General features: G+C 38.9%; 1 protein-coding gene across 2 annotated transcripts in view; it reads left to right on the forward strand.

The window, feature by feature from the left end:
• LOC127454460 (zinc finger protein ZFPM2-like) overlaps window positions 1–13,802 on the forward strand; it is a 233,185-nt gene that overhangs the window by 52,284 nt on the left and 167,099 nt on the right. Inside the window, exons 2-3 of one of the 2 annotated variants that reach the window (XM_051721684.1) lie at window positions 243–398; window positions 10,757–10,858. In XM_051721684.1, coding sequence (XP_051577644.1) covers window positions 243–398; window positions 10,757–10,858 — 258 coding nt within the window. Of the gene's footprint in view, window positions 1–242; window positions 399–10,756; window positions 10,859–13,802 lie in introns of those variants that run through there. The other variant, XM_051721685.1, reaches the window with a different exon arrangement.

Here is a 13,802-nt window from a genome sequence, read left to right on the forward strand (position 1 = left end):
AGACTGATTTGCATCACTCTACATAGCAGTTAGCTTAGCAAGTGCTCATGTCCTTTTTAAATTGGAGTCAACTATTTTTTATTTTTTTATTTATTTTTTTGTATCTCTACTTTTTGGAATTTAATTAATTCTATGTATGTTTAAAAATTGTGATTTTATTCTCTTTGTATGATTCATGCAATGATGCTTTAAAGTTTAGACAAAAAGAGAAATCATCAAAAACTTCTGTGTTCTGTGTGTAGGTCCAATGGATGGAGGTCTGGATGAGGAAGAGGAGTGTATCTCAGATGGAAATAATCTCACAACGAAAGAGGAGTTTTCAGTAGAGGAAAACTTTGCTGCTGACTTTGAACCAGACAACCTCACCTGTGAGGACATGGAATACTTCTGTGGCAAAGGTCAGCCATAGCATGCCTCTCACATGCCTTAAAAAAAGCCTTAGCTGGTTTGCTGGTCTTACATGGTCTCCCAGCTTGGTCAGGCTGGTCTGTTTTGCTGGTTTTAGAAGGTTTTTGGGCACTCATCAGCTGGTCAGGCTGGGAGACTAGTTTAAACTAGACCAACCAGACCAGGTTAAACCAGCACAACCAAGACTGGCAAACCAGCGGTAGATTTAAGCTGTTTTTTGTTAGTTTTTTTAGCAGGGATAACAGATCTATAACCAAGCAAGTGTTTCAATATTTATCAAAGTATATTTCTTTGTGAAGAGAAATGTTACTTACATTCTAAGAAATTCAGAGTGATGCTCAACGTAATTCAACACCAGTTTGCTAATTTATTCCCAGTTAAGGGCCAACAAGGAGGCATCTCTGATCGCTGGTTTATTGGCGGGTATTAGACCAAAGCTGTTTTGGCCAGGCTTGTAGAGGTGTGGAAAATCTCCAGCACCTCTGTGTCCAGGTTTGGATTGGTTGCCTTTGATATGTGATTCTCACTATGTACCTGAATACAGGAGTTTGATCTAGGAAATGGCAACCTGCACGCTGGCTAACACAGTCGAATTCCGGCCAGGATTTAACATGGGAACGGAAATGTAGTTGGGCTTTTGTGAATATCACTTAAAGGGTGAGTTCTGTCATCATTTATTCACCCTCATATCTTTCCAAATTGAATGACCTTCCTTCTTCCATGAAACACAAACTGAGGCGTTTAGTAGAATGTTGATGAGGCCTGGGGCTGTCAAGTTCCGAAAATGACTTGTGCACTATATTTCTATAGTGTTTCTAAGTTTACCGTCAATGTTGCCAAACAGCATTGGTTGCACCAAGTTTGAATGTGGTTTGATAGCTATGGTCGAGGGGAAGATTTTCAGCCAATAAAAACTTAAATTCTGGTCTGTTCTACATGGAAAGCTGTATGACTTCAGAATACTTGTCATGTAATGCATGAGTTGTACGGGCAACTTTAAGTACTTAAATTCATCAAAAATGTCAAAACTAGACTGAGGCCTAAAGCACACGCAATTCATGGGTTGCATTCTCGGCATTGCCACTGCCAGGAATTTGATAACAGTTTGTGCTTTGATTGTCCCTCCGCCTCAATCACATATTTTTAATTTAAGTTTCTTTAAAAAAAAAAAAAAAAACACGGTGCCCAGAGGGATTTCATACAAGGACTGTCTTTGAGGAGCAAAATCTTTTTAAGTTATGCTCAGTTATGATTTTCCTTTTGTTCTTTACAAAAAGGTGTCTGACATGTCTGAACCTTAGGACTAATGGCAGTTCGGCACCATTTTGTCGAATGAAAATCTTCACTCAAGCTTTTGTTTCGTGCCATTTCTCTGAACGTATTGGCCCTGAAGATAAATACATTTTTACAGTTTTGTTTATAGAGATTTATTCAGAGGCAGATAGCTTGTTAATATAACACAGTATTAATTTGCTATATTCAATATAAAAATAAAAAAAAAGATCCCAAGGTTATCACGTCCCCCTTCAGAAATGAATTGGGGGAATATGTGCAAAAGTCTGTAAATTCACATTTTCCCACTAACATGTCTCTATGACTCTATTTAAAATGTGCGTTTTCCAAAAAGTATGATGTTTATTGGACATGGTGCCATGGTAAAACCATATTTTTGGACATTGATAGTAGCATGGTGTTATTTTAAGTCCTTTGAATACCATGTAAATACCATGGTAAATATCATGTGATACCATCACTGTATCATTGTAATGTCACAGTACTTTTTTTGTAAGGGTTGGACCAAAACTCACATTCTAGAGTCAGTTATTTAGTATGTTCTTGAATCAAAGCCATTTGATGGCCTCTTTTGTCTTGGGCTCCACCATGTTTTAGTAAATCTCCTCTTAGATTCCTTTGAACTTTTTGAAGGCTTTGCTAAAACGTAGACCAACAGTGGTCCAAAGTTTCAACTCTTTTGCTTCCAAGATGCCTAAGTAATCTTTCCATTGTCATAGGCGAAGAGTTTACGTCAGATTTATCAACCGCCCTATCACAATTCTGCGCTAAGTCTTCCGTGTCCTCAAATCCTTCGGACAAGTCCCTATTTTCTTCCCTTTAACAAGCAGAACAAGCTCATCAGGTGTATTCATTTTCTCATGATCCTCTGCTCAATTAGATCTCTTCAAAGCGTATTTAGCCATGAGTCTGAGTGGCTTAAATTCACTCCACTTATGAGAAAGTGCTATGAATTAAACGCAAACTCAATCCTGGTGGCATTAAACGGTTTATGTGTGTTATTCCTCAGTTATAGGACAGTAGAGAGGGTTCTCTTGATTAAGTAAACCCTCTCAAATGAGATGGTGTGCTGTAATTATCCCAAAGCAGAGTCAAACGTTGGCTTTACAAAGCAGCCACCCATCCCTGGGACTTTAACTGTTCTGAAGAATAAGGACTCCTCTATGAAGTTCCTCGGTGGCTCCACTGGTCACCCGAAGCGTTTGTGTATCCCTGTCTTCATTTGCCGAAAACTAGTTTGTCAGGAGAACCTAAAACTTCATTAAAAGTTTCAGCCCGTAATAGGTATTAAAAAGCTGTCGGAACACAGAGAGGAATCATCTGTTTTCATTAACTTACGAAGACCTTATTAACTTTGATCGGACGACGGTGAAGTAGCAAAGCAGCTTAAATTCGCAGAGGTCAGGCAGTTGGAAACCAGCAAAAGCTCACCCATTTGATGAAGTCTTCAAGAAAAGATATCTGTTGCATCTTGCAGCCAAAAGCAAGTGGCTCTGTTAAACAAGCCTTAGGTGGTTAACTGGCCTTCCAGCTAGACCAGCTTAAACTAGCGAAGAGCAACAAACTACTTTTGACTGGTTTAAGATTGGTTTTCAGTAGGAGAAACCGGCTTGGCCAGGCTTGGAGAACAACAAAACCATCATAAACCAACAAAGACCATCAAACCGCTTTCGACTGGTTTAAGATGAGTTTTTCAGTAGGGCAAACCAGCTTGACAAGGCTAGGAGACCAGCCAAGACCAGACTAAACCAGCCAAGACCAGCAAACCACTTTAGACCGGTTTAAGATGTGTTGTTCAGTAGGGTAAACCAGCTTTTATTGGCTGGGAGACAAGCAAGATGAGCTTAAATTAACAAGGACCAACAAACCACTTTAGACAGGTTTAGGATGTGTTTTTCAATAGGGCGAAATGGCTTGGTCAGGCTGGGAGGTCAGCAAGACCCGCTTAAACTAGCAAAGACCAACAGACCGCTTTAGACTGATTTAGGATGTTTTTTCAATAGGGTGAAAAGGCTTGGTCAGGCTGGGAGATCAGCAAGACCAGCTTAAACCAGCAAAGACAACAAACTGGTTTAAGATGAGTTATTCAGTATAGGAGGCCAGCTTGGCCAGGCTGGGAGACCAGCAAGATCGGCTTAAATCAGCAAAGACCAACAAAATGCTTTCAGTAGGGCAAGGACATACAGTATTGGTGTGATGTTCAGATGTCCACATACTTTTGGCCATGTAGTGTGTTTGAAGTTCACAAGAACCATCATGCATTCTGATCATCAAATCTTTCTTTGAAGTGTCGACTTTTGAGGGAAGCACACATCTCTTTGCACATCACTCATTCCAATTCCAAAGAGCCTTTGTGGAACCAAATACCCTAAAACAGCGAGGGGTCCCTCTCCGCGGCCACCCTAAACTGTTTGGAGAAGGTCTCAGCTTCAGTGGCAGCATTGCACACTCATGTACCGTGAAATGATTGAGACGCGTCCGCCAGTGGCTTCATACGAAATGGTTTCGAAACAGCAGAGCGCAGTGTGAAATGAAGTCTCGGCCCAATGAATGGGGTGAGTCTAGCGCACAAATGTGAATAAACATGAAACCTGAGGCCTGACAGAGGAGATGGGCCTCCTTATTTGACAGAGAATATAAAGAGATACTCCAGTGAGACAACCTTGTTGTCTCCTTGACAATTGAAGCAGCCCCCACCCCCTCCAAACAACTTCCTTTCCACGCTCAATTTCACATTTATGGAGCGGCACTTGTGAACAAGTTTCAAACTGAAATTTACAAGCTTCTGTCACAATAGCTGCTATAATTGTGAGAATGCTGGTGTAGTATTTTTTCCAAGCATGTTGTTTTTTTTTCCTTTTACGGAAATTGTGAAATTTGACCTTGCTTCCACATTTTTCCAGTCTTGTAAATGTTTTTGTTGACAACAGATGAGTTGGACTTTCATGAGCGCAGTTGCATCAAAGTCACTTTAAAGCAAGTCAGGTCACTTGGCAGCCATATTCATAGTGCCTCTAGGCATTTTGTCGTCATACAAGCTCCTACAGTATCTACATGAATGAGCATTGACCGAAATCTCCAAAACTATAGGTTAAGATTGACGATCAAATAACATATTTCAAATCAGCAACAAAATCTAACAACAATAGCTGGGTTTCCATCCACATATTTGTATGCACATTTTGGGATATTGTATAAAAACTGCTGGATGGAAAAACAAAGATCCGCATAAAAAAATGAAACATTTCGCTTGAGGTGGATACATTTTCTATTAGATAAGAAGAAATACATATAAACGATGATGAGAAAACATTTACAGAATAAACTCCTATTGAATTTATTAGGAATACAAGATGTGCATCAAAAAAAGTAATGTGACTGAATAACTCGTTCATAACCGGACACAAACTTGAACTGTGCTGAAGAGCAGGTTTATTGACACTTTTGAGAAATATATTATAGATCTGCATGGCTATAGCACTGCGTGTGAACATAACTACTGTTGAAAATGGCTTTAAATTAGTAGCACTGCTAATTTTTGTTAGCTACTTGCCAAAACTGGTTGCGTGTGACAAATAGCATTTGATTGATTTCCCAACGAACAGAATTAAAAATCATGGCAGGTCAGACTAAGGACTATAAGTAAATATAGTGAGCATTGCGCAGTGGCACTGGTAACAATAATATAGCGCACAGTCTTATGAAAGCTACAGCATAGACATGTTCAATATGAATTAATTGATCTAAATTACAACATTGAGATTCTATCCTGGTCTGATCGTATCACATCACAGAAAGACTTGAATAATTATGAGTCATTTTAGCCCGTAGCAAGGTGCCACTTATGAACAAATCCTTTGAATCCAGCCAGCCTTGCTACGCAAGCCAATAAACAGAAAGCGATAGAATTAATTACGCTCCTCTTTGTGCGATTTCCTCGCTAATCGGGATCTTCGGCAACAGAAAAATCTTTGCAATATATTTCTCTCATTGCTTTTGGCGTGTGCAAGAGAATATGGGGAACGTTCATTTGTCGAGCGATAAGATGAAAGACATATCCCTTTAGCCCCTTTTGACTCCGCACAGGAAATGATTCATTAATGTTTGTTAAGTATGACAATCTAGCCAGGCCAGATCTACATACACCAGATGGCATCACATGGAGAGATAACGCAGGCCGGCAGAAGCCATAAGAGAGCACAGCCAGTTCCTGTAATGATGTGGAATTTATAGGCCTTTAAAGAGATAGTAACAAGGCCTAGCACTAATCACACACTCCACTGGGGTGCTGGGTGGGATTTTGTGGGGTTATTTTTCATTTTTCTTGTCCGTAGTGGAGGCATTTGACATTTTTTGTATTCAGTCATGAGTGCTGTGTGCCAGTACAGATTATTCAGCCAAAAAACTAAGCTGTGGACTTTTTTTGAGCATTTGTTTGTTAGTGTTGTTATTCTTGTAGTGTCTCTAGTTTTATGGGATATCTGTTTATTTAACAACATTTCACTTTACAAGTTCTCAATAACCACTGTTTTAAAAATTCGTTTTCCTAAGTGGCCACCCATTACCAGGCATAAAAAATTTGCATGTTATCTTCAAAACACACAGGATACATAATTCATAAGGTCCAATTATTAGAAAGCAATCCCAACAAGGCGATTTTGGTCATGTAATAATAGCTAGAGCCATTTTTCTCCTTTTGCCTTGCAAAGTAATGTTCAGCATTAATAAACAGCATAACTCACAAAACAAGTGCTTCATATGACTTTGTATTATTAAACATGCAACCAAAGGTTATAAAATAAGTAAAACATTAACAATACAACTCTTAAATTATCATTTATTTTTTACTTTTAAATGTGAATTCTTGATAAACACCCATTATCCTTACAAAAAGATACTGATACCATGGTAACGGTATCGAATGGTAAAACCCCTTTTACTTCTGTTATCTGATGTAATTCAGAGTAAAACAGAATATTTAATGAGAAAAAAAAATGTAGGACGTGACTTGTTTTCATACATCGCAATTAATTGGGTTGTGAAAAATGGGCATTCCGTACTAGGATGGATTCGTGTGGTTGGAGGGAAGGGGTTTAAAAGTGAGGGATTCGTGGCATTAGCTAAAAAAAAAAGGATTTTCAGAAGTGGAGCTAATTTTTTAATAACATTTTTAGTACATTTGATTTCATTTCGATAAAAGATTACAGAGATATCATTTTTTTGGGTTTTAAATTAGTTAATAGGGTTTGATTTAATGTTACTTCAATATTTCAATGATTGTTATATTCATGTACCGTGGTATTTACATGGTACTCCAAGTTTTTTTTTTTTTTTTTTTTAAAGTACTATGGTACTATCATAGCACAGCGCCTTTTCAAAACAAACATGGTGTTATCATGGTAGCATGTTCAAAAAACACTTTTTTGGTACTTTTTTTTGTGTATTCAGAGGTATAAACATTTGTTATTGTCAGCGAGAGCAGTAAATAATTTTCCATATGAATATTTATCCAATTTGTTCTTTGAGCAACAATGTTTGTGTACAATAGCCATTAAAATCTAGACGGTATAATTGTCTGTTAAATCGTTGGGTCTATCTTTTGCTTTGCTGGGATTAGAAAGCTCAGATCTCCTTAAAATCCCCCTCACCAGATTGACATTTTCAAGGGCTTCCTTGGTACAACAATGCTGTGAGGAAGAGAAAAGCCAATATGACTTTGTGTCTACCTTGCTGCAGGAGCTGTTTGTGTAAATCACCTATAAGTCTATTGACCCGCATGCATGTCACTGCTATTAGACAGAACAGAGGAGCTGCTATCTGATTGGCTGATTGCACCAGCTCACTCACTTTATCTTAATGTCTAAAATATATGCATGCATGGACAGACACACTCACAAACAACGGCAACATCTTGGCACCCAGTTTATCTTTTAGGCGTAAGTTCTCTTGACACCAGTGACCACATTGGATACAATTTAATGAGCAATCCATTTTTGAGATTGCCTTGTCCGTGAAGGGTACATGTGGTTCTGCCTTAGAATTTGTCCTTAAACAAGGTATTTTAGACTGCATAAATTTGCTGTCTTCTTGCGTCAGGACCTATGATGATAGGTGATGAAGGTGCTTTCTAGGTGGGCAGCCTGCTAGGTTTTGGAATAGAGCTTATACTGTATGTCAGTGAAGTTTAAATGGCTTTGTTATATATTGTCTTATTGAGAAGCAAGATAAAGATTTATACAGATATTTATTAACAGACACAACTGAGATCTTCCAAACAAGTCAAGATGAAGAAAACTTGTTATTAAAAAGCAACTTATGTTATATGGATATGGTTTGGATTAAAAAAAGGTCACCAAACTGAAAGCTACATTCTGTTGCATTCCAGTTTTATTCATTTAATGCAGGCCAACCGTGTTCCACTGTACCTGTTGGCACAATGTTTTCCCGGCGGATTCCCGCTATGTTCCTGAAAGAAACTTCATCAAGCCTCTGTGACACTTGTTCCCGGCGAGGTTGCCTTGGCGATTCTGTTTAAAATGCATTGCGAACGGTGTTAGATAGAAGGCAGAAAATCCTTAATCACTGCTTAATTAACGAATCATCTTGTAGCTTCATTTCCTGAGCGGTAATTAAACAGTTCCAATGCGTTTCGTTACAGGGCTTAACATGTTCGCCGGAGATCAAGGTAGAGTCTTTAATGTTATCTCGCCGCCTTTCCAAACTCGCTACACTAGAAAGGAACTGTTGATATTAGCTTTTGTTATCCTTATGGTAATGCTCAATGAGTATGCTAAGGAGCTTCTCGAGCCCTGACAATACAAAAAGTGAGGCAGTTTTAGCAAGAGAGAGCGAGGAGGACAGAGTGAATAAAAAAAGATGATCCCTTGCACTAACTTGCATGCGGGAAAATAGGTCAGAATGACCTCATGTGCTGTAAGTAGGGCAGTGTAGCCCTCTCCGCTCGCCCGGGTGTGCAGAGGCAAGCAAGAAGCTGCGATCCTTTTGGCCATGTTTACTCTCCTGCCTTTGAAGTGAACCACATCTTAACGGGCTTAAACACAGCATGGCGAGAGAATTTGATCTTTAGATTAACCCATCGGGATGGAGCAGTGTGTGTTTGAGGAGCATGGTGAAGGCCATTCTGCTGCGTTACAGAGTCAGCGAGACACTGCTATGGAGCAGCTGTACCCAGAGTGTGACTCAGACACACTGGGGTAAAAAGAAAAAAAATAGATGTTGTTGGATAAAATTGTTTAAGAGACCCACATTCATTCATTCATTCATTCATTCATTCTCTGGCCACACCTTAAGTGTTGTCCTCACTGTTTTAGTTGGATTCATAGGCCCTGTTTACACCTGGTTTTAAGATGTGTTTAGGGTGACTGATCACAAGTGGACAGACAAGACACATTGCCGTTTGCATGTGATTGTAAAATGCATCTCTTTTGACCACTTGTCGAGGGGAGATTGTCCAAATTCCATCTTCACATACATCAGCCATTACGTCAGTGTGTTACTGCAAGTTAACAAAGTGCAAACAAGGTGAAAAAGGAAGTGCAAAAAAACAGTGCACTGCTTTTCCCAATTATACTTGCATTTAATCTAAGCACATAAATAATGTTTAGAGAACAATTCTTAGTTATTTTTGTGGAGCACTGTATTAACTGAGTTTGAGTATGTGTACCTAACATCTGTGTCACTACATTGAGATCAGGCATTCTAAAAAAAGATTTTTTGCATGTAAATGTGTGCACTTTTTCAAATTTTCTGTTAAAGCTGCACAGTTTTAGACTCTTGTTTTAGCACGGTAGTTGATAGACAGGTATGCAGTGCTTTTGCACCTGTTTGAATGCATTCGAATGGATGAGAATTTGCCATTACGAGTTCATTGTGGTCACATGCATTTTCGACCAACATTTTGGGCCTCGTTTACACCTGTCTGTAGCATCATCCCATTTCAAGCGGATCACCCAAAACACATCTTAATACCAGATGTAAATGGGTCATAGAAAAAGACATCCAGGTTTTATGTCATAGTTATCAATCTATCGACACTATATGGCCAAAAGAAAGTGGACACCCAAACACCACACCCAAAAGTGTTTTCTTTTTTTTTTTTTTTTGGATTTTATCCCCTTTTCTCCCCAATTTGGCATGCCCAATTCCCAATGCGCTCTTATTCCTCGTGGTGGCGCAGTGACTCGCCGCAATCCGGGTGGCGGAGGACGAATCTCAATTGCTTCCGCTTCTGAGACAGTCAGCCCATGCATCTTATCACGTGGCTTGCTGAGCGCATTACCGCGAAGACATAGCGTGTGTGGAGGCTCACGCTATTCAACGCGGCATCAATGCACAACTCACCATGCGCCCCATCGAGATCGAGTGCCACCTTATAGTGACCACGAGGAAGGTAACCCATGTGACTCTACCCACCCTAGCAACCGGAACAATTGGTTGCTTTGGGAGCCTGGCTGGATTCACTCAGCACAACCCGGACCTCGTTTACACCTGTCTGTTGTGTCATTCCATTTCAAATGGATCACCCAAAACACATCTTAATACCAGGTGTAAACGGGTCATTGAAAAAGTCATCCAGGCTTTATTTCTTCAGACGTCAGTATTTCAGATTGGATCAAAACCACTATTGTATGTTTGATGCAGTTGGTTTTTTTTTTGTACAAGAGCTGTACAAAAGATTTGTCATAGACTGTGTCATAGTTATCAATCTGTCTACACTATATGGCCAAAAGCAAAGGGACACCCTAACACAACACCCAAAATGGTTGTTGAAAATTCAATTTCAAAAGCATTAATAGAGAGTTGGTCCTTAACAGCTTCCACTCTTTATGGACTTCTCCATCCATCCATCCATCCGTCCGTCCGTCCGTCCATTCATCCATCCATCCATCCATCCATCAATCCATGATTATGGATCAGAACTTTTCCTGTGTGTATTTAAACCTTCATGATTATAAATTGTATTTTTTGCCAATACACACTGACAATATGATTACAGTGTCTATTAAAATTATTAATATATAGTTTTTTCTTTCAGGGCAAGAGAATGGCAACAGAGAAATGGGAGAGACAGAGATGGAAACAGACAGTGAGAAGGCTAGACACCCTGCTCTAGAGCCGGAGGAATGGGATGGCCCACGTAAGAACATGTTCTGTTCATAGTACATGCCTCACTCATATGCTTGTGTGTGTCAAAATAGCAGCAAAAGCAACTTAATATCTTAGATTCTATCTTCAAGAAGTACAACATTACCATCTCGTAACTGCAACTTAATATTTTGCAAATGCACTTGTCAAGTGACTGATAAAAATCGAACTGTTGTTAGTCTGCAGTGTGTTGCTTTTCTTTTGTCATTTATTGCTCACGAGTAGCAACAGCAACATAAAAAAACAGCAATGTTTTAAAGAAGTGTCACAACTGTAAAAAGGAACGTCCAAACAATGAGAAATTATACTGCAAATATTAGAAATTGAGTTGCTGTTGTGGGAGAAAAAGCAAGAAAAAAGGTGCAATGAAACACATGAACACCTGGTGTATTCTTACTGTACCACAAAAAACTCTCGAGATTATAGTGTGAAAGAACAGAAACTCTGAATACAGTACACAGTGATGGGATACTCAGTCCTGAAGGTCCAATCCAAACCGCGATCATTCCTGACTCTCCTTTAACCATTTAGCCCATTAGCTAGCGGCCAGTAATCACTTGTAAGCGGCTCATTATGACACGTTTTAAATGAATCCATCTGGGATCAGGGGATTTTAGAGCGCTCAATAGCAGGACATCTAAAGATATCCTTGACAAGGCCACCCGACAGAGGTAAAACTCTCGGCTGCTCCTCAAGACTTAATGAGCTCTTGATGATGAAGAGCAATTTTTCCACTTGAATTCCAACTTTTTTGTTGAATTGTGTTGTGGTCATGATTTTGATCACAGACTGGCTATATTAGCATGCAAAGCAATATCAATGTTATCACAAATGTTTATAGAAAGAAGACAAAATAGTGCACTGTAGAGCAGATATGCATTCTAGCATTCTGATTACAGGTTCATAATGCATTTCCTAATATAGCATTTTACACTAAACACATTTATTTTATCTTCTTGTCTGAGTTGTGTTTGTTTTGCTTATGTGGGCCAACAGGTCATAAGTTTGGTTGATAAGTGACCTTATTTGGCCATATGAACGAGTTTCGTAAAGTAACTTATTTTCCCTGCTTAATTTCTCTATGCAAGCCATCTTTAGTCTTCAGCTGATTGGCATAGCTTTGAATAGCTTTGCTTCAAATGTTTTATATACATCTTTTGATATTTAAAAGAATAGTTCACCCAAAAGGCAAGTGCAATGTGAATATACAGAAGTTCAAATGAGATTTGAAAGCTATGTCGGAATAATGACTTAAATTTCGGTCTGTTACTCACACAAATCTCTAGGACTACTTTAATGGTGCTTTTTTATTTTCTCTGGATTTTGACAGCCCCTAGCCACAATATGATTTAATTGCATGAGAAAGAGCTACGTGACATCTCCTTTTGTGTTCCACAGAAGAAAGAAAATCTTTTGGGTTTAGAATGACATGAGGGTGAGTAAGTGATGACAACTTTCGTTTTTTGGGTAAACTATTCCTTTAAGATACAATAGACAGCACAGAACAGACAAAAAATAAAAAACAGCTATCTTTTCTTTTCGAAGAATCATGTCTTACCATGCAGATTTTCTCTCGCTGTCTCGGTAGAAATTTTTTTTTTCATCTGTCTTTTCACACTTCTTAAAAGTCACTTCATAAAAGTGATGGATAATACATCCAACAAGATAGCAACGCCAGCAATTACTGTTCAGCCGTGGCATCACATCGCAGAATACACAAAATATGATTCCCCTTTTAATGCATATGACCTCCAGAATTTATTGCACGTACATACAGTACATTTAAAAGGAAGTGGATTTTGGCAAGTTGGCAACGGTGAGCCCCCCGGGGTGTGTATTTTATACTGACAGCGAATTAGAGTTATCAGCACCTATCAGATAATGCATTTATCATTAAATTTCACATTTGCATTTCAATCTGGGAAGGAAATGAGCATTGGCGGCGTAAGATAAGAAAGGTAGCGACAGCGGTAATAAACGGTTCCTGTGATCAGGCAGGCAGCGGGGCTGAGGGGGTCACTCACACAACGATGGGGGCAAGAGTTGAGAAAAAGAGGCATCATAGCCCCAGTTAGGGCTTTCCGAGAAAATGCTGAGCTTCAAACTTCTGCTTTAAAAAAAGGAAGAGGAGGTAAGGAGGAGGATCTGAGAGGCCCAATGTCTCTCTGATCATTCATTCATTCTGTAAAGCTGAGAGAGAGTCAGTTGTTTTGAATGTTCATCGCAGGCGTAACTGGGAACTTGGCGATGGCTTCAGATTTGTTGGTTGCGGCACTGAATACCTACAGTACAATAGATAGAATACTAGGGGTGTCAGTCAATAAACTTTTTTTTTATTTACTTAATTACATTATATGCCAATTAATTAATCAAATTAATGGTAATTTATGGCATATATCAATGTTTGTTGAGAAAAGCCCCTAATTAAGATAATTCTAAGGCATAATATTATTGTGGCAGACAAGCTTAGCTTTGAATAGACAAAAAGTCGCTTTAGTGGAGTGGGTAGGGTACAACGGGGCTAAAGGCCCCCGGTGTAAAAGGCACTTTTGATTTTCTTTTCTCCTAAAACACTAAATAGCAACAAAATGTACCACAGCACTTTCCTAAACACCTGTTTGTTGCTATGCACTGCAAAGTTTTCCTAATCCATGAGGTCATTGTGTGCAATGTCCAAAGGTTACTCAAAAATGGTTGATTTTGAGGTAATTTGATCTAACATTTAAGATCTTTTAAAATGTAGCAATCTTTTAGCTAAAGAGAATCCCTAAAATGATTTATTTTAAGACATAATATTAATTTGTCATTTTTTGTTTAAGGTGATTAAATCTAAAGTTTTTCAATAACTGTCCAATAAGTGAAAGGATAGTATTTGGGGTAAAAAGCCTCCTAAAGAAATGAACACGAAAAGGTGCACCCTTTTCTGAAGTGGTTAT

This window comes from Myxocyprinus asiaticus, chromosome 16, assembly GCF_019703515.2.
Source record: "Myxocyprinus asiaticus isolate MX2 ecotype Aquarium Trade chromosome 16, UBuf_Myxa_2, whole genome shotgun sequence".
Lineage (NCBI taxonomy): Eukaryota > Metazoa > Chordata > Actinopteri > Cypriniformes > Catostomidae > Myxocyprinus > Myxocyprinus asiaticus.